This window comes from Pelophylax lessonae (genome assembly GCF_965119305.1).
Source record: "Pelophylax lessonae genome assembly, chromosome: 4".
Classification (NCBI taxonomy): domain Eukaryota; kingdom Metazoa; phylum Chordata; class Amphibia; order Anura; family Ranidae; genus Pelophylax; species Pelophylax lessonae.
This window is the reverse complement of record NC_138771.1, coordinates 190,843,852-190,864,362: the sequence shown is the minus strand read 5'-3', so window position 1 is coordinate 190,864,362 and position 20,511 is coordinate 190,843,852. Positions and strand designations below refer to the sequence as shown.

Genomic DNA, 20,511 nt, shown 5'->3' with positions numbered 1-20,511 from the left:
CATAGGGCCAACCGCATTGAGTAGATGGGTGTGGTTTGGCCCTATGAGGAAGTCTACACTGATGGAATGCGCGTCAGGGCATTACCACACCCAGGGCCAGAAGTGATGAAAACACGCTAGCTTGTTAATGACATTGAGGTGGTGAGATGCTGGTAATTATCAACCATTCGAGGTTTCCATGCCAACCATCTTGGATGTGAGGCATTGATTACTGGTGATTCATTGAATCTTCTCAGTGGGAGTGATGGTCACGAGCACTGCATGAAGACCTATATATATATATATATATATATATATATATATATATATATATATATAATCTTTCAATAGATAGATATGTCTTTAAATGTGGTTCTTTTACATTTTTTACACATTTACTCAGTTTGAATCACTACAGGTATGGGGATGTGCAGCCCTACCTAATGTCTGTGTATTTTGGTAATAGTTTCAGACACTAGTTTGGTATGGCATACATTTGCACATTTCTTTTATCTGAAGATTATGCTGTGAAAAAATTTAATCTTTAGAGAAGAGTAGCAGTTGGTTGGTAAAATCCTGTTTCGGCGAATGATTACTCTCCCCAACTGTTGGCATCACTGTTATTAGAAAACGGCTTAAAAACTGCCAGTAAAGATAGCTTGTACGTATGTAGAATGAATTTCACTTTACAATGAAAAACTGCTTTTAATTCGGGATGCAGGAATATTTTCGATTTTAATGTTGGTCTTTTATCATGGCAGCCTCACTGCTCTGTCAAGTTGAACCTGTGGGTCGATGGTTTGAAGCCTTCATCAAACGTAGGAATAGAAATGTGTCCGCATCATTTCAGGAGCTGGAAGATGAAAAGGAATCCTCTGAAGAGTCAGAGGATGAAGAGTTTCAGCTGGAGGAATTTGCACTACTGAAATCGCTTGATCCCAAGGACTGGAAGGTTTGTACCCTTTTACATGAGTGCTTTGCAATTTATTTCAGGTTCTTGTATAGCGCTGTCAATTTACGCAGAGCTTTACATATACATTACACATTCACATCAGTCCCTGCCCTCAAGGAGCGTACAACCTAAGGTCCCTATGTCGCATTCATACATAGATAGTAGGGCCAATTTTATACAGGATCCAATTAACCTACCAGCGTGTCTTTGGAGTGTGGGAGGAAACCGGAGTACCCGGAGGAAACCCACGCAGGCACAGGGAGAACATGCAAACTCCAGGCAGGTAGTGTCGTGGTTGGGATTCGAACCAGTGACCCTCTTGCTGCTAGGTGAAAGTGCTATCTCAAAGAGAATATTCAGTGATGGCTTAATTCTTCTCCCGTCACAGCATTGTTACATATTTGCGGTGGTGGGTTGGAGATACAAACTGTTGTATGGAAATTTCGCCACTGGATTCTCCCAAAGATATAGGTAGTCAGGGAGAGTCTGCCTACCAGTTGGCACAAACAATGGTAAAGGCACATTGGTGTTGAATCAGACTTTACATTATTCATTCAGATCATGTTGGATAAGTAAGGACTCATGGTAGTGGTCCTGTACATCTGATTGTGACATAATAGTAAAGCTTTGTACTTTTTTTAATTATATCTGAATAGAACCAGGATCACTATGCCGTGCTTGGATTGGCAAAGCTGAGGTACAAGGCCACACAGAAACAGATCAAAGCTGCACGTAAGTTCCTTTAAAATATATATTTTATATAGCTTAAGGCAATCCTTTCCAAACTGTAACAATGTCTGTAAATCTGCAACAGCAATGTAAAGAAGGGGGCCCTCCTCTTCCAGCGCATACCTTTTCATTCTCATATGTATTGCGTGTTTACAGATTTGTTTTGTGTAGAAAGTGAAATCCATTGTGTAAGGGCTCTTTCACATGGGCGGTCCGATCAGATCCGCCTGTCAGTTTTTTTTAGGCGGATCTGATCGGATGCCCCATTCAGCCCTATGGAGCAGCGGATGTCAGCGGTGACATACCCGCTGCCATCCACATCCGATCCTGTCCGTGAAATCCGGACGGATGGAAACCCTATTTTCCATCTGTCCTGGGGATCGGATCGGATGGGATCGGATGAGAGCGGACAGGCGGTCCGCTCTCATCCGATTCCCCATAGAGAGCAGTGGGGCCTGTGACACCCCCTCTCCTCACTGCAAGCGGAGACGGAGCTCCCGCTGAGCAGCACGGATCCTCCTACGGAGGCGGACCATGTGAAAGAGCCCTAAGTACACTTTCGTTTTGGGTCTCCATGATTATTTGTTTATCTTTACAGCATGGTCATGCAGATACAATGTATATTCCTGTTTTAGATTACTTCAGTGGTCTTTAACCACTTCCATACCGGGCGATTTCTGGCAACTCCGCTCCTACATGTAAAAATCATCATTTTTTTGCTAGAAAATTACTCAGAACCCCCAAACATTATATATATTTTTTTTTTTTAGCAGAGACCCTAGGGAATAAAATGGCGGTCATTGCAACTTTTTTAGTGACACGGTATTTGCGCAGAAATTTTTCAAACAAGTTTTTTTTTTTGGGGGGGAAAAAACTTTTGTAAATTTAAAAAAAACAAAACACTAAAGTTAGCTCAATTTTTTGTATAATGTGAAAAATTATGTTACACCGAGTAAATAGATACCTTAACATGTCACGCTTTAAAATTGCGCACACTCGTTGAATGACGCCAAACTTCGGTACCTAAAAATCTCTATAGGCCACACTTTAAAAATTTTTACAGGTTACCAGTTTAGAGTTACAATAAAGGTCTTGGGCTAGAATTGTTGCTCTCTCTCTAACGTCCGCAGTGATACCTCACATGTATGGATTGAACGTTGTTTACATATGTGGTCGTGACGTATGCATGCGGGGCACTTTACATTTTTTTTTTTCTTTTTTTTGTTTGTTTTATTTTTACACTTTCCCCCCTTTTTTTTTTTTTTATCACTTTTATTCCTATTACAAGGAATGTAAACATCCCTTGTAATAGGAATAGTGAATGACAGGTCCTCTTTATGGAGAGATCTGGGGTCAATAAGACCTCAGATCTCTCCTACAGGCTTTTTTTTTTTTTTTTTAGGCCATCTCAGCTAAATGCCGAGATCAGTGCAGTATTGAAACTGTCAGGCCAGGCGTGATGTCATCACGTCGCGCCCAGGCCTCCGAGAATCATAGAGACTGCCGGGAACCATCTGGTCCTCGCAGTCTCTATGGTACACTTCCACCAGCGGCGATTCCTTCTCCAGCTCGCCGATCGCACGGGCGAGCCGGTAGAAGCACCAGAGGGCGGCGGGAGGGGGGGATGTCCCCTCCCACCGCCTGTAAGAACGATCAAGCGGCTGGGCAGCAGCTATGATTGTTCTTATGGTGAAGGAATTGCCAGAGAAAAATAACTGCAGGCATCATTCAGATATCCCAAATTAAAGCCCAGGACGTCATATGACGTCCACCTAAGGGGAATTGGTTAATAGGTAATCCCTTTTTAAATTCAGCCACTAAAACAGTCACTGCATTTTCACAGACCTTTGTTTGTTTTTTTAACTACTAGATAAAGCAATGGTTCTGAAACATCATCCTGACAAGAGAAAAGCTGCTGGAGAACAGATAGTTGAAGGCGACAATGACTATTTTACCTGTATAACTAAAGGTAAGAAAAATGTTGCAACTTGCAGTGATAATAAAGGTTTTTTTTTTTTTGGTTTACTAACAAACATCATATTTATCTGCTCTGTGCAATGGTTTTGCTCAGAGCAGCCCGGATCATCTTCTTCTCGACTGCAAATGTGACGCATTTTTAAATACTCTTCTTCAGGAGTGCAAGTCAATAGAATCAATATGGTGGAACCCAAATTGCTTATTCTTAAAATGCACACCGACAGGCAATATCAGCTAGAATCACTATCAAGTGGAGTACTGTATCTCTATCACAACATGTGCTGCCTTTTGACAATTTTTGGAGAGTACACAAGTGTTGAAAAAGTGTGCCCCACTTCTCCACGTTGGCCTCTCACCCTATGTTAGAGAGATACTCCACTTGATGGCGATTCTAGCTGATATTGCCTGTTGTGTGTTTTTTTTCGGAATAGGCAATTTGGTTTCCACCATATTGATCCCATTCACATGCACTCCTGAAAAAGTGTGTCCCACTTCTCCACGTTGGCCTCTCACCCTATGCGATAGATACTCCACTTGATGGTGATTCTAACTGATATTGCCTGTTGTGTTTTTAAAAATAAACGACGTGACCTTTTTTGTGCCCTGCAGTATCTTCTGTGTTTTTAACCTCTATTTGACCGAGCTATAGCCGAAACATGGCTACAGCATGGCCGTACATTGCTGGGAGGACATCTATTGACATCCTTCCGTGATGCGCTTCTCACGCGCCCCCTGCGGCATGCATTGGCAAGCATCTGTGATCGCTGCATACTTGGGATACAGCTGATCACAGATCAGGGGAAAAGAGCCAATCACAGCACCTCTTTACCACGCAATCAGCTGTGTCCAGTCACAGCTGATCACAGCGTAAACAGGATTTACAGGTTATCAGCATTCCTCTCCTCGCACTGACCAGCACGTGAGGAGAGCCGATAACCGGCAAATCCAAACGGGGATCATCTACACTGATGATCAGTGTGCAGGCCCAACAGTGCCACATATCAGTGCAGTCATCAGTGCCCATCAGTGCAGCCTCAGCTCTATCTGTCTCAAAAAAATGATAAATTTGTTTGGGTACAGTGTTGCATGAATGCGCAATTATCATTCAGAGTGCGACCGCACTGAAAGCTGAAAATTGGCCTGGCAGGAAGGGGGTAAAAGTGCCCATTAGGTAAGTGGTTAGTCTGTTATAATAAAATGTATTGATTTTATACCAGCATTATTGATTTTTCTAACTATCATTGTTTAATTGTTACAAAGAATATAACCGAATATGTAAAAAGGAAATCAAGGACGCAAAAATTCAAAATGAACGACAGATTGCAAAAAATAGGACAAACCTTTAGGTATAATAGCTTGTGATTATTTGCCTGCTCCTGATGATCAGCTGAATATCAGTCCACATAATAGATATTCACCTGTAGTGTCTGCAGCGTACATGTTGACAAGATGCTCTGCCTTGCAGTAGACAGATAATGGCTATGCATTGCCCAAACCTAGCACAAATGTTGATCAGGTGAAGATTGTGCTGTACAGGGCCTTGCGAGGAGGTAATAAAGATTGCATTCAACCATTGGAAGTTCTTGGTATTTTTCCAGTTTGTTCTGAGTGAAGGAGGTGTTCACATACATGCATACATATGGCGCTTTTCCACTGCATGGAACAGAACGGTTCGGTTCGCTTTTGTGCTTTTCCACTGCATGGTACCGCATGGTATGGTGTAGGAACGGTTCGGTACGGCGGCGCTTTTCCACTGCATGGAACCGAACGGTACGGCTCTCAATAACAGTGCCACCTCGATTGTGGTTCCAATAGGTACCATACCCGGTACCATATCCCACAATCCTTTGCATGCAGTCACTACTAGCCACTGATTGGTCAGAGAATCCCACCCACCCCGTTGTTATCCCACCCACTTAACTTTAGTACTACTTTAGTGGAAAAGCAAACCATACCGTACAGTACCGAACCGTTCCAACACCGTACCATGCGGTACCAGCAGTGGAAAAGTAAACCGGGCCGAGTAGAGCCGAGCCGGTACTTGCAGTGGAAAAGTGCCTATATATTTACCTTGCAGTTGTGGTGCAGGATACATTGCTGCAAGTCTTGGCAGCTTGGCTCCATGTCAGACAGATGCCTTTGCTCATTGGTCTCTGAGAGACATCGGCCTGTTAGTACGTACTCCAAGCATGGAATGGCAATGCTAAAAGATGAATGGAAGGATAGAAGCACTGCACTGTTGAGTGCATTAGAGGAACAATTCAAGATTATAATTATGGGAGCTGACCTGATTTTGAAGGTGCGGGTTCTGGTGGTATCAGTCTTTTCCTTTCTTATGTTTATTCCTTGGTAAGTTATTGACCAGGTTTTTCTATGCATATTTTGGGTGTCTGGACAGCTTCCCTATACTAACAGTTCATCAAACCATACTGCCCAGACATCCAGCGGTAACCCTTGTGAGAGGTGGGTAAATGGCTTTACAATGGTACTGTACAAAGTCAAGCAATGGAAAAAAAAAACACGCACAAAGCAGTCGATTCTGAAGCATATTTTACTGAAGCTCCATATCGGCAAAAGACCTGTGCACATGTGTTTTGAGACCACAATAGCCATCTTTTTGAAGATGACTCACAAAAATCTTCCAGATACCCGGTAACGGAAGAATTTGGGAAATAGGAAAGATAACTGGAAGGGAAGGCAAGAATACAAAAAAAATATTGTTTAAGCAATTTCAATAAGCAGAACTCTTTTATATTGAGTAACCAGGACAAAATTGTGCTTTATTTGCTGATGGCTTCATACAGTCAAACTTCAAGTTTTGGTCAAGGTCAAGCTGTCCAGATGGGCAGCACAACAGTTATTACAATTTATAGTGACAGAACTGTTTTTTGTTATGTTTTAGCATGTGAAATTTTATCTGACCCTGTGAAGAGAAGAGCATTTAACAGTGTTGATCCTACCTTTGACAATTCAGTACCTTCAAAGGGTGAGGGAAAAGACAACTTCTTTGATGTATTTTCTCCTGTGTTTGAAAGAAATAGCAGGTAAGATATTCCTTTGTAATATGCTTCAAGTATTAGGTCCCCAGGTCTTTTCCCTGTAAATTATGAATGTGTAAACATAAAATTCTGATGCAAGAAAATGTTTAACTACTTGTCGCCTGCCCACCGTCAAATGACAAGGGAGCGGTGCAGCTCTTGTTCTGGGAGGAAATCATATGACGGCGCCCCAGAACGGCCCCTCTCGCGCACCATTGGCAGCCGCACTGTGTTCCTAGGACATAGCGCGACCCCGATCTTAGTAATGACGTGGCTCTTTACCCATGTGATCAGCTGTGTCCAATCACAGCCGGTTACATGTAAATGAGGAAGTGCCGTTTATCAGCGCTCCTCGCCTCACACTGTCAGTGTGTGGCGAGGAGAGACGATCAGCGGCGCCTCCTTAAAGGGGAGTCCAGGACAGGTAATCGGGGCACTGATCATCAGTGCCCTGATTACAGTAAACTAAAGAAGTGCCCATCGGTGACGCCAGTCAGTGCCCATCAGTGACGCCAGTCATTGCCTGCTGATCTGTGCTGCCCATCATTAGTGCCGCCTATCAGTGTCCATGAGTGCCACCTCATCAGTACCGCCTATCAGTGCCGCTTCATCAGCGCACATCAGTGAAGGAGAAAAATTACCTATTTACCAAATTTACTGATCGAAATTAAGAAAAACCTTTTTTTCTTTCAAAATTTTCTCCTTTTTTTTTTAGTAAAAAATAAAAAACTCATTGGTGATTAAATACCACCAAAAGAAAGCTCTATTTGTGTGGAAAAAAATGATAAAATTTTCATTTGTGTACGTACAGCATTGCATGACAACGCAATTTGTTCAAAATGTGACAGCGCTGAAAGCTGAAAATGGACCTGGGCAGGAAGGGGGTTAAAGTGCCCAGTATTGAAATAGTTCATTTTATCCTTTTCACCGCCAATTACATAAAACCTTACATTATTTTTATAAACTGTGCCAGTTTCAGTCTCACTACAGTGTGTTAGTTTCATTGTGTTACAAAGAGTCCTTTAATACAGGCATACCCCACTTTTAAGTATACAATGGGACCAGAGCATGTATGTAAAACGAAAATGTACTTAAAGTGAAGCAATACCTTTTTTCATTTCTCAATGCATGTATATACACTAGCTCCATAGGAAATCTTGGTCAGCTTGACATGGCATTGCTTCCAAACCATGTGACAAGGACACCAAGCTTGGGGAGCATGTTAAGGGGATCCAGGACTATGACATAGTAGATTACCTAGGCAAGCTGGCCAGCCACAAACAGGATATGTTGCAGTCCTGGGTCCCCTCTCAGTGCTCCCTAAGTTTGGTATCCCTGTCACTTATGGTTTGGGAGCAGTGCCATGTCAAGCTGACCAAGATTTCCTATAGACGCCAATGTTAAAAACCGGGAGCAGTGTCATGCCAAGCTGAACAAGCTGTGTCCTTACTCGCGAGTGTACTTAAAGTGAGTGTACTTAAAGCGGGGTATGCCTGTAAATCATAAAGATATCAGGATTCTCTTGAAAGTACTTTGACCTTGTACTTGGTCTGCAGCCATGTGTATTTATATGTTGAACTCTTATGTTTATAAATTACAGTAAGAAGTATGTATATATATATATATATATATATATATATATATATATATATATATATATATATATATATATATATATATATATATATATATTAATTACTTTTGAATACTGGTAATACAGTTGATGTTTTGCATTATTTATTTCAATTGATGTTTTACTGAGCCATTTCTCCATTTTAGGTGGTCAAATAAGAAAAATGTTGCCAAACTTGGTGACATGAACACATCAATTGAAGATGTAGATGCATTTTATTCCTTCTGGTAGGTTTAATTTTACTCATATCAAAGTGTATTTTTGTTTCTACTGTTTTTTATTTGGGATATAAAAAAAAATTAAAACCCATTGCATTAGATTATACTTGTTTTGTCTTCAAGGTACAACTTTGATTCATGGAGAGAATTTTCTTATTTGGATGAAGAAGAAAAAGAAAAGGCTGAATGGTAATGTTTTTTCCTCTATGAGGTTTCTTTTATACAGTTTATTAATTCTTGGTTTAACCTGAGCTGGCCTAAATAGTGCCCATTGTAAAGATAGTACTGAAATACAAGACCTTCCCTTAAAGTGGATGTAAACCCTCACATATACCCAGTGAAGTGGACAGCCTCAGATGGTACACAGAAATGAAACAAACCCTCCGACATATGTTTTACTTGTATATGTGCAGTCTTTAGTTTTCTACACTGTTTACAAAGTTGTTTGAATTGTCTCTTCCTGATTCACCCATGGGTTGGAAGTTTGGCTATACACTGGGAGACAGCTGATTGGAGGAAAGGCACACACCCCCTCTCCACAAAGGCTGAAAAAGGAAGAGGTGTGCTGTGAATAGACCAACTCTCTGATAATCCATTTATTGCACCCACCTTGACACAAAATTCAGCCTGGTTTTTATCTCAGTTGATGGAGAACTTGTCAGAAGTTATCATGCTGATAACAGAAGAAGGGAGCAGGAGAAAGCCAGGGGACTAAAGGCTTTCAAGATAGATAGGTTAACACTACAGATATTCACTTTCTGACTCTTGATCATTTTAAACCATCTTGGGTGCTACTTCCCATCTTAATCTCCGACTAATAATGTTTTCTTTATGGTAGTGCTATCCCACCATGCCCTCATTTTGTTTTTCTAAGGCAAATGAGAGTGATTTAAATAGGCCTGATTGTGTACCTTGAAACAACGAGTTCAGGTCTATCTGTCTAGAGTTTAAAAAATTAACTCCTTCCATAGCTGCAGTGTTGGATCACCAAAAATTATAAGTACACTGTGATGAAAAATTAAAATGTAAAATCAAAAAAACTCTGCACTATGAAACTATAACAAACAAAATTGTATTATTTTGTGTGCTACTAAATTACACTACTGCCACCATAAATGTGTGCAGTTAGTGGTCCCTCTCCCTTTATATGGAAAACTCACCGGCTGCAAATGCCTCCCATTCTCATGGTTGGCAAGACAGCTTTTTGATTGAAATCATTGGCAATCCATTTGTCCGTCTCTTCAATTAACCCCTAAGTGGCCTAATCAAATACTACATCACGGGATCTTAGATAATCATGTGGACTGATTTATGTGGGTCGCACAAAACGTCCCCTGAAAGTCAGGTTGGGGGAACATATAGCGAATATCATTAAGGGATACAAACATCATAGTATATCAGAACACTAACTGCACATGAGGTGGTGTTTGGAAGTGGAGATTTATAAAGGAGGACCACACTGATTATATGTTAGAGCAGTGGCTCATTGAACTATTAGCACGAAGAACAGCACTGGGTGTTTTTACATTATATGGACTTATTTGTAGATTGAATTTTTGTTTGCATTTATCACAGCGCAACCTGTTAAAGTGATACACTGTAACTTTTTTTGCGTTTGCATTTATATACATTTATGGTGGCAACAGTGTAATGTAATTTACTAGCACACATATTGATCCAGTTTTGTTTGTTCTAGTTTCATAGTGCAGAGTTTTTTTGATTTTTCATCATTCATGGTGTACTTAAAATTTTTGGTGATTTAACACTGCAGCTTATGAAAGTAGTTAATTTTTTAAACCCTAGACCAAGGTACACAATCTGGCCAATTAAATCAGGATCGGGAAAGCCTATTTAATGCACTTTCATTTGCCTTAGGAAAACAAAATGGGCATAAAAAGGGCATAGTGGGATATCACTACCATAGAGAATGTTTGTTTTTTTTTTGTTTTTTTGAATCAAGAAAAGTATTTATTGAGAAAACGCACAGACAATACATGTTACTGTAGGCACAACCATGGTAATAGTACAATATACATAAGAGAAGAAAAAAAAAAAGGAGAAATTGTTACAAAGCACAGTCAAGGAATAAAAGTACTGCAACAGACCAGGGTCCACCGCAAACGGCAGGGCTTCACCGAACCAGTCAACAAGGCAAACAGGTAAAAATAGTACAGTAAAATAAGGCAACATTAGACAGAGAAATAACAGGTATAATCAGTGCCTCCCCCAACCATGAGAGCTAAACCACGGAGAACCCCATTCGGTTAAAGCAGGAGTCGGTCCAAGACTAATTCCGTGGGGGCCATACCTGGAGAGCTCAGCCACACTCCCCAAACTTTATGAAACTTAGCCGTAGACCCTCTATGCTGGTATATAGTTTTCTCCATGCGGAGAGTTATGATAGAGAATGTATTTGAAAGAAAACCTTATTAATCTGAGATTAAGATGGGAAGTAGCACCCCAAGATGGCTGGTTCAAACACTACAGACAGATGTGCCCAGGTCAAATTTCATGAATCATCCACTTTAAGCGTTAGGCCATATCACAATCCTGTACCAGTAACTGGTTTTAACTGGGAAGTAAAATCATTATGCTCAAATTTTGCTTGTTGTGAAAAAATCGCTGATCTGACATACACATTGTGCGTAATGGAATGCTTAGCTCAAGGACCGAAAAATATGAGATGCGCAGTGTCTAATATAATGCTTAATTTAAAGGCGGAGTTCACTTGGAACATGTTACATACTACACCCATATATAGGCACTGTGACATAAAATTTGACGCCGTGTGATTAATTTACAGAAATGTGAATGAACAAACTATATGCCCTGTCTGCCACCACGGCTGATGGACTTGTAGTTCTCAGTGGACCATGTGTATGGTTATCAGTGCACCTGAAAGCCTGTACAGAGGTACAGGCAGAGAGCTGCAGGAGCCTGACATTACAGCCACCATCCACTGATTGCAGGTGCAGTGCTTTGCCAGGCTCCTGTGGAGGAAAAAATTTCTTGCAGAAATGTGTGCATTTATTTATTTTTTTCTTAAAGGTGAACTTAGCCATTAAGGACTACAGTTATGACATGCACTCTGTACATACTGGAATGTTTAGTTCAAGGAGCTAAGCTTAAAGAATGCTTAACTTAAAGAGGATCTTTAGTCCCTGTTCGGTCCAGTTCTTTGCCGGTGTTCAGATCCCCGACTCTGCCATGTCTAGTGTGTGACTCCTTTACAGCCCGCTTCCCAAGGTGATCCGAAAGGAAGTGGGAGCGGTACCTATCAAAACCAGGTACCCACTTCCACCAAAAAAGATGCCCAAAAATAAGGGGGGAGGAGGTGGAAATGCAGAACCTCCCCTTTTGGCTGATTTCCGCTTTAAAGATCACTGATATTATCTGTCTACTGTGCCAACTGAAATGCTTAGTTCAAGGACACACTTTTGTCATACACATTGTGCCAACTGAAATGCTTATGAACAAAACACGGAACATAAACATGTTTCTAGTGTTAATTTGGTCTCATTGTGTTACATGAAATACTCCTTGTTAAGCCATTATCGATAAACCTGTACTATTTGTTAAACTGTTTTATATTGTTTGCGGGTACCAGTAATTTCTTCTAACCGCTAACATCACTTTTTCTTTCTTAAATTGTTCTCAGCCGTGATGAGAGGAGGTGGATTGAAAAACAAAATCGAGCTGCTCGAGCCCAGAGGAAGAAAGAAGAAATGATTAGGATAAGAACATTAGTTGGTAGCTACCTTTCTTTCAAATATGTTTACATTTTTTCAAGGAAACGGTGTAGTTTTGCAGTTCTGGCATATTTAGCGTAAAGGTTTGTTTTTTTTTCCCGTATATTTCTTGTAGTTGACCACAAATAAAAAAGAAAATAACCTTCGGTATGAGCTCAACAGGCCACTTAAGTTAATAACATACATGAAAAAACGTGTTCTTAAAGATATTCATTTTTTTTTTTTTTTTGTGTTGTAATAGATAAGCTGTCACTTGAATATGGATGTGTTTCTATAACAGCTGGTCTTTAATGTCCATAGATAATGCATATAGTGGTGATCCTAGAATAAAGAAGTTCAAAGAGGAAGAAAAGGCAAGGAAAGAAGCAGAGAAGAAAGCTAAAGTCGATGCCAGGAGAAGAGAACAGGAAGAAAAGGAAAAGGTATATTTGGATTGTATAAACTCAAGCTGAAAAGTATTTTTCTCTTTTGTTCATTGATGGACACAGCACCTGATTATCTTAACCATTGGGTTAAACTGCCCCCTACAGAAGTAGGACACTAGCCAGAATAAAGTGGCTACGAATATGGGCAGTCCCAGGCTGTGTGCTCCCTCTCTCCGCTATCGGTACTATAGGTTTTTTTCTGCCTAGTCAGCAGTAAGGACCTTGTTCCTTGCTGGGATCTCTGGTCCTGGCAATTCTTTTTTTTTTTTTTTTAGATAGATTCTATTTCTCCTGTGTTTTTTTTTTTTTTTTCCTGTGAGAGATCTACAATCAACTGCTGGACTGGTCAACGGGCTGGATAATCTAGATCCAGTGGTCACCCCAGTCTGGTTAACGAGCATGTGCAGACCTCGGCTCCGCACTAGGTCGGCCACGACATAGCCCCACCTGACGGGGGCTGACCTGCAAATTAAACGCCCCGCGAGGTCTCATACGACCGGGTCTCGGCCCGAGTCGCAGCATTCCTCCTGGCTGACACCCCCCCCCCTTTCTAATTTCAATGGCAAGGAGTTCTGTCTGGAGCAGTGCCCGCTTGGTTCCTGGAATGGTGAGTAGCTGTCCCCCCCTCTCCCCCTGGAGGGTTTTGGGGTGGACGTGGGCTCCTACACGGACGGTCGGACCACTGGGTTCCCCTCCTTCCCGACAAGCATCCCCCTTCATCTATCCCCCCCCCCCTCCACTTATGTTGGGTGGTCTCGTCCACCTCCTGGGGTCGGGGCAGGGCGCTATGCTGGGGGGTGGGTTGCGCCACCGGCGATTGGGCGATCGGCTGTGTGAGGGGGGAGCTCCTGCTAGGGCCCCTCCTCCTGCCTGGGCCTGTCCTTGAGGCCTAGGAATCCCTCCTGGGAGCCTCGCGGGCCGCCATTTTGTTATAGCCTTGTGCTGCATGATTGTGTAGCCGGTGGCCATTTTGCGGTGGTTTCCCATAGAAAACAGCGGCGGCCATTTCTGTGGAGCCTTCTGGGCAGGGAGCCCCTCCTTATTCCCTGGTGCTGACTCCTGGATCCTTTTGTTTCCTGATCGCCGCTCCTGCAGTGCCGATTCTCCTGGTGGCTGCAGTGCCTGGTTTCTGCGGGGTGGTGGGTCTGCTGAGGATCGATTGGTGCTCTGTGACTGGCAACCAGGTGGTGCTGCCAGATCGGTGGGGGTTGTCCCTTAGCAGTGTTATACACTTTTTTGTGGGGTCCCCGTGGTGACTCTTGGAGTCTTTGGAGCTCATCTCCCCATCTTATCCCCTCTCTGGGGCTGCAGTGCCCTCCGGGTCCTATCCATCCATCCATTGATGCACTGACAGCGGTCCTGGAGTCCTTTGTGTCCTGAGTGGAGGTGGCTTTTTGGCGACGGGCTGGCATAAAGCGCCCCCTGCCTCATCTGTCCGGTGAGATCCTGAATCTGATTTGGCCGCCTCAGACGTGGGTCACCCTGCTGGGTCTGCAACCACGCGCCCTGAATCCTCAGATAGTAAGGAGGATTCCTCTACTTTTGCAACTGCACACGAAAAGGCACTGGTGGATGCACTGATTGTAGCTGTGAGTGAGGCCTTAAAGATGGCAGATGCAGCTGGGACGGGGGCGCAGGTTCCCTTTGGCGCTCACAAGCCATACAGAGCAGAAAAGGTGTTCCCTTTCCCCTCTGATTTTGACAGAATTGTCACTAAAGAGTGGGGATGACCAAAGCGTCCCCTTGGGGTCCCTAAGCGATTTTTAAGGCGATACCCCTATGAGGAGTCCCTTCTTAAGAAGTGGATTGTTCCACACCAGTGGTGAACCCCCTGGTTTCCAGATTAAACAAGGCCACCATGATTCCGGTTGAAGAGTCCCACGGCCTTTAAGAACCCTGCTGACATTAAGGTGGAGGCTGTGGCCCGCAGTATGTACACCCTGGCTGATTCGGCACTGAGGTCGATATTCACTATTGCCCTGGTGTCTCAGACTCTGACCGAATGGGCTAGTCTTTTGCGCAGCGTCCTGGAGGGGGAGTATCTCCCCCCTGCCTTTGCTGAGCTGGCGGACCAGCTGGTCCAGGGGCTGCAGTTTATCTGTGATGCCTCTTTGGATGCGGCTCTCCTAGTGGATCGGCTCTCTGTTTCGGCAGTGGTCCTTTGGCTCAAATGCTGGTCTGTGGACCAGACTTCTAAAGACCTTGACTTCCCTTTCAAGGAGATCGCCTGTTTGGTGCTACCCTGGATGACATCATTAAAGGTCTCACAGGGGGTGAAGAGTACCTTTCTTCCTCAGGCTACTAAGGGCACGTACCCTCGCCGTAGACGTGGGCCCTCCTCCTCGGCTCATAAGAAGTTTTTTGGTCCCTCAGGGTCGACTGACTAGGGATCAGAGACCTTCGGGGCCTCCTCTGAAGGATCCAAGAGAACTTGGTCTGGCAAGTCAAGAGCAGGCTTCTCAAGACCCGCGGACAAGGCCCTTTCAGCATGAAGGTGCGCCCACACCTGTATCTGGGGTGGGGCGTCTTCGCTTGTTCCCGGACCCGTGGGCTCCCCTGGTACAAGACAAGTGGGTCCCCTAGGTCATTCGGTCCGGCTACAAGAGTTTTGTTCTTACCCTCCGGTAAGGTTTTTCTTCCAACGTGCAACTGTCCCTAGTCCGCTTACAGGCTCTGGGGCGGTGCAAGACCTTCCACTTTAAGGACGCTTGCCTTCAAATTCCAATATGTGTTGGTCTGCAGCGCTTCTTCTGCTCTGTCGTGGGAGAGGAGCATTATCAGTTTGTGGCGTTACTCTTTGGTCTTGCCTCTGCTCCTCTGGTCCTCACAAAATTGTTGGCCCGGTACTAGAATTGTTACGCCAATACGCGAGCAGAGTCTCCTACTGCTCTGGAAGAAAACCTGGAAATCGCCATACGAGCTTGAGGGAGTTAGGCTGGATTCTGAATTTTCAGAAGTCCGCTCTGGTTCCGTCCACAAAGCTGGACTATTTGGGTCTGACTCTGGACTCGGCCTTAGCCAGAGTGCTCCTTCCTCTGGACAAACTCCAGAAACAGCAGGCTGCAATTTGTCTCCTGCTGTCGAGCATGTGGTCGTCCCTCCGGACTTGCATGCGGATGCTGGGCCAGGCGGATTACCTCAGTCGGCAGGCGTTGGACCAAGGGGAGTGGTCCCTTCATCCAGAGGTATTTCATGAGTTGTGTCTCCGGTGGGGCACCCCCTGATGTGGATCTGTTGGTGTCCTGGCTCAAAAGAAATGTGCAGAGGTTTGTGGCTTGGTCACGGGATCCTCTGGCGGACGCCACAGATGCGTGGTGGCCCTTGATACTGGCCCAGTATCATCTGATTTACGCCTTCCCTCCTCTCAAGCTTCTGCCAAGACTTCTAGGCAGGATCGAGGCAGAAGAGATTCCGGTCATCTTAGTGGCCCCAGACTGGCCTCGCTTGGCTTGGTACGCCGATCTGGTGCAGATGGTCACCAACGTTCCTTGGAAGCTTCCTCTCTGGGAGGATCTGCTGTCCCAAGGACCAATTTTTCATCCTGCTTCATAGCCCCTGGCTTTGACGGCTTGGCTGTTGAACGCCAGGTGCTGATGGATAGAGGTTTTGTCTGAGTCTGTGATTCTAATGCATTTAAAAGCTAGGAAATCTACTTCTAGGAAGATCTATCTTTGTACGTGGAAGACGTACATTGCGTAGTGTGAGCCTCTTGGGGTTCATCCTCGCTCTTTTTCGGTGGCTCAGATCTTGACCTTCCTTCAACGGGGGGGGGGGGGGGGTTTGAGCAGAAACTGGCCTTGAGTACTATCAAGGGTCAGGTGTCGGCCTTAGCGGTCTTCTTTCAACGGCCCTTGGCCACATACTGCCTGGTGTGTACTTTTTCTTCAGGGAGTTAGACACTTGACCCCTCCAGTGTGGACTCTGTTGCTGCCTTGGGACCTCAATTTGGTGCTCCGTCCTCCAGAAGCCTCCTTTTGAGAATCTTCGGCAGATTCCCCTGCTTGCGCTGTCCCAGAAAGTAGCCTTTTTGGGGGCTTTCACCTCTGTGTGCAGGGTGTCTGAATTGGCGCCTTTATCCTGTTGTTCACCTTACTTGGTGGTTCACAGTGATAAGGTGGTTCTTCACCCCTGTCCTTCGTTCCTTCCTCAGGTGGTCTCTGATTTTCATTTAAATGAAGACATTGTATTGCCTTCCCTGTGTCCCAGGCCAAAAACTCCAAAGGAAATGACTTTGCATGCCTTGAATGTGGTTCGGGCAATTAGGGTGTACCTGGCAGCTACGGAGTCTATTAGAAAGTGAGACTCACTATTTGTGCTCACGGATGGGCCTCGGAAAGGGTTGTTCGTTTCCTCGGTGACCATTTCCAGAGCGCTCAGTGCCTCCTGGGCCTTTCGTCATCAGGCGTCAGTGACGTAGGTTTGCAAGGCGGCCACCTTGTCGTTAGTGCACACTTTCACAAAGTTCTATAAAGTGGATGTGTTTGCATCTGCAGATGCTTCCTTTGGCCACAAGGTTTTGCAGGTTGCTGTTTAGAGGACCTGGTCCTCTTTGAGGGTGTATTATTCTTTTTAGTTGTTTTGGTTGAGCTACTGTTTAGCCTTGGGAATTTTTTGCTGTTCCCACCCCTCATGTTTAACACTGCTTTGTGACATCCCAATGGTTAAGAAGATCATGAGCTGTGTCCGTCAATGAACGAAAGAGAAAATGGGATTTTTGACTTACCGTAAAATCCATTTCTCTGATGTTCATTGATGGACACAGCACCCACCCCTCTGTGGAGTTATATTTCTTCTGACGCTACAAAACGGAGTACCTATAATAGAGGGAGTATACGCCCTGGGACTGCCCATAGGCATAGCCAGACTTTTTTTCTGCCTAGTGTCCTACTCCTGTAGGGGGCAGTATAACCCAATGGTTAAGAAGATCAGGAGCTGTCCATCAATGAACATCAGAGAAATGGATTTACGGTAAGTCAAAAATCCCATTTTTATGACATGAGAATACAGGTTGTAGCATTCGCACACAATTGGCAAGTCAATTTATCTACAGTATGCTAACCTAATTGGTAAAAGTGCTCTCCATCTGTGATATTTTCTTGTCAGTTTGAACCAACAGCCTTAAAATTAATTTTAACCTTTGATATTTACTGCTGGCTGGAAAGTTTATTTCCGTAAAAACCCAATTCAAAGAGACCTGAGGCCCTAAAGAAGTAAATCCTTTGATTTTACTGTAAAATATATATTTATATATATTTCTTCTAAATAAAGGGGGGCAATTAAAAAAATAAATCGTAGTAATGAAAAAATGTATTTAAAAATTCTGTATTATCATCTAAAAGAGTATTTTATAAAAGAAAAGTGAGGAAGTTAAGAAATTGTCCATGGTCACCAGCCATATTCATTTTTTTTCCCCCAATAATTTCCCCCATAATGTTCCCCTGGGGACACTGCAGGACTCTTGAGGTTTATTTTTTATTTTTTTTAATTGATTGAGGGACTTTAGAAATGTATATCTTATCACTGAAAAACTTTGTGGAACTAAAGGTATCAATGCTTACCCTTCCAGCAGTCCTCTGCACAGGAACAAGTCATTCTGGCGCATGGGAACCAGACCAGTTCACAAAAAGGATATTGGGGAACAGGTGAAAGTGCAGAAAAGGGCAACAAAATTGAAAAGAGGCATGGAGGAGCTCAGCTATGAGGAAAGAGAGGAACTGAATGTATTCTCTTGAGAAGAGGAGATTAAGGGGAGATATGATCAACATGTATAAAATAATGGCCAGCTCAGTAGATTTTGTTTGAAAAAGGCTTGGATTATTTTCTAACTGCATTAAATATAACTGGATACTAATATTTATAGGTAAACAAGATCCGGGGAATATCCAGTTGCCTCTTAAGGGCATCAGGAAGGAATTTTCCCATGCTGGAGCAAATTGGATCATGCTTTATTGGGGGTTTTTGCCTTCCTCAGGAACAGCTGGGGCTATGGGATTGTGTATATGCATTTGTTTCTGTAGGTTGAACTGGATGGATTTGTATCTTTTTTTTTTTTTTTTTTTTTTTTGTTTCACTAGACTAACTATGTAACATTGCGGTGATCCCTATAATCAAAGCAGGTAAGTGCATTTTATTGTATCAGAGACATTGCATGTCTCTTCTACAGTAAAAGGCCTGCCTGTTCCACAGTATGTAACAGCTGAAGTTTATTCCACTTTAATTAAAACCCATGTATATCTTTTTTCAGCAAAGACAAGCTGAGCTGGAAGCTGTTCGATTAGTAAAAGAGAAGGAAGAGGAGGAAGCTCGTCAGCTGGCTCTTGCAGCCAAAAAGGAAAAGGAAATACAGAAAAAAGCAGTTAAAAAGGAACGACAGAGACTGCGCACATCATGCAAGGTTTATTTATTTTTTTTTTTTTAAAACCGATTTCATGGTAAACAATTTGTAGTGAAAAAGGTAGTAAGTTAAAGTGATGATAAACCCTTATAAAAGCCCACTGAAATGACTAGCCTCAGGTTATACGTAATTAAATAAAATGAAATCCTCCTACATAGGTTGTACTTGTATATTTGCGCCCCTCTCATATCCACAGCTTTCCAATGTACAGAGTTTTATTGTATTGCTCACCTTGCAGGGGACAGCGGTCTGACGTCACTGCGCAGAGCTGAGTGTAATTTGAGACCTGAGTGGGGGGGGGGTGGATGCACTTTCTCTTTACACAGACTCACTGTGAAACCTGCACAAGTGAGGCTATCAGTTACCTGCTGTGTGCTAGGAAGGGGGGGGGGGCAGGTGTCTCTAAGGATTGCCTGGTGTCTGGAAAAATTGTCAGAAGTTATTAATGCACATAGGATCCTCTCTAAGTGTTATAAGGATACCATTTTTTTTTTATTTTAGATGTTTACAAGCACCTTAGCAAAGATATCTGCTATCTGCCTGGTGTCTTTTTTTTTTTTTTTTCAACCAGACTATATAATATATTTCAGCATGCTGCAGAATTTCTTCAGGCTCAGGTTAGGTCAGGCAACACACCTTATAACATGTACTTGAATCTGCTGTATTCCTTCAAAATATCACAGAATGAATGAGACAAGTTTAATCATCCAGAACCTCACTCTTAGCTGCTTCATAAAATAAATTAGTTGAGTTTAGATGAAGCTCTGCTTTTACTGTATTGTATGGAAAAGCTTCTGGAGAACATTACCAGGCAGGGTAATAAAAACATTGCTTTTAAAGGAGTTGTAAAGGCAGAAGTTTTTTTATCTTTTTGCATTCTATGCATTAAGATAAAAAGCCTTCTGTGTGCAGCAGCCTCCCCAGCACCCCCTAATACGTATGGAAGGTCCCTCTAGATCCAGCGATGTTGTAGGACTGTCTCAGCCATCCAGGACTCCCCTCCTCATTGGTTGAGACAGCACCATAGTGCCATTGGCTCCTGCTGCTGTCAATTAAAGTCAGTCAGCCAATAGAAAGGGGGCAGGCCGCAGCTCTGTGTCTGAATGGACACACAGAGCTGTGGCTCGACTCAGGTGCCCCAATAGGAAGCTGCTTGCTGTGGGGGAGCCCAACAGGAGGGAGGAGCCAGGAGAGGAGAAGAGGGCCTGAAAAAAAGAGGATCTGGGCTGCTCTGTGCAAATCCACTGTAACAGAGCAGGTAAGTATAACATGTTTGTTTTTAAAATTAAAAAAAAGAGACTTTACAATCACTTTAAAGAGGTTGTAAACCCTCTTTTAACTTGCACCACCTATAGGTAAGCCTTTAATAAGGCTTACCTATAGATACTGTAAATTTCTCCTAAACTTGCACAGTTTA

General features: G+C 43.3%; 1 protein-coding gene across 1 annotated transcript in view; it reads left to right on the top strand.

The window, feature by feature from the left end:
- The window catches only part of DNAJC2 (DnaJ heat shock protein family (Hsp40) member C2), a 46,398-nt gene that overhangs the window by 13,405 nt on the left and 12,482 nt on the right, over positions 1 to 20,511 (top strand). Inside the window, exons 2-10 of the mRNA XM_082255155.1 lie at positions 741 to 931; positions 1,588 to 1,663; positions 3,531 to 3,629; positions 6,540 to 6,681; positions 8,455 to 8,535; positions 8,650 to 8,715; positions 12,185 to 12,276; positions 12,576 to 12,697; positions 18,945 to 19,094. Coding sequence (XP_082111281.1) covers positions 741 to 931; positions 1,588 to 1,663; positions 3,531 to 3,629; positions 6,540 to 6,681; positions 8,455 to 8,535; positions 8,650 to 8,715; positions 12,185 to 12,276; positions 12,576 to 12,697; positions 18,945 to 19,094 — 1,019 coding nt within the window. The remainder of the gene's footprint in view (positions 1 to 740; positions 932 to 1,587; positions 1,664 to 3,530; positions 3,630 to 6,539; positions 6,682 to 8,454; positions 8,536 to 8,649; positions 8,716 to 12,184; positions 12,277 to 12,575; positions 12,698 to 18,944; positions 19,095 to 20,511) is intronic.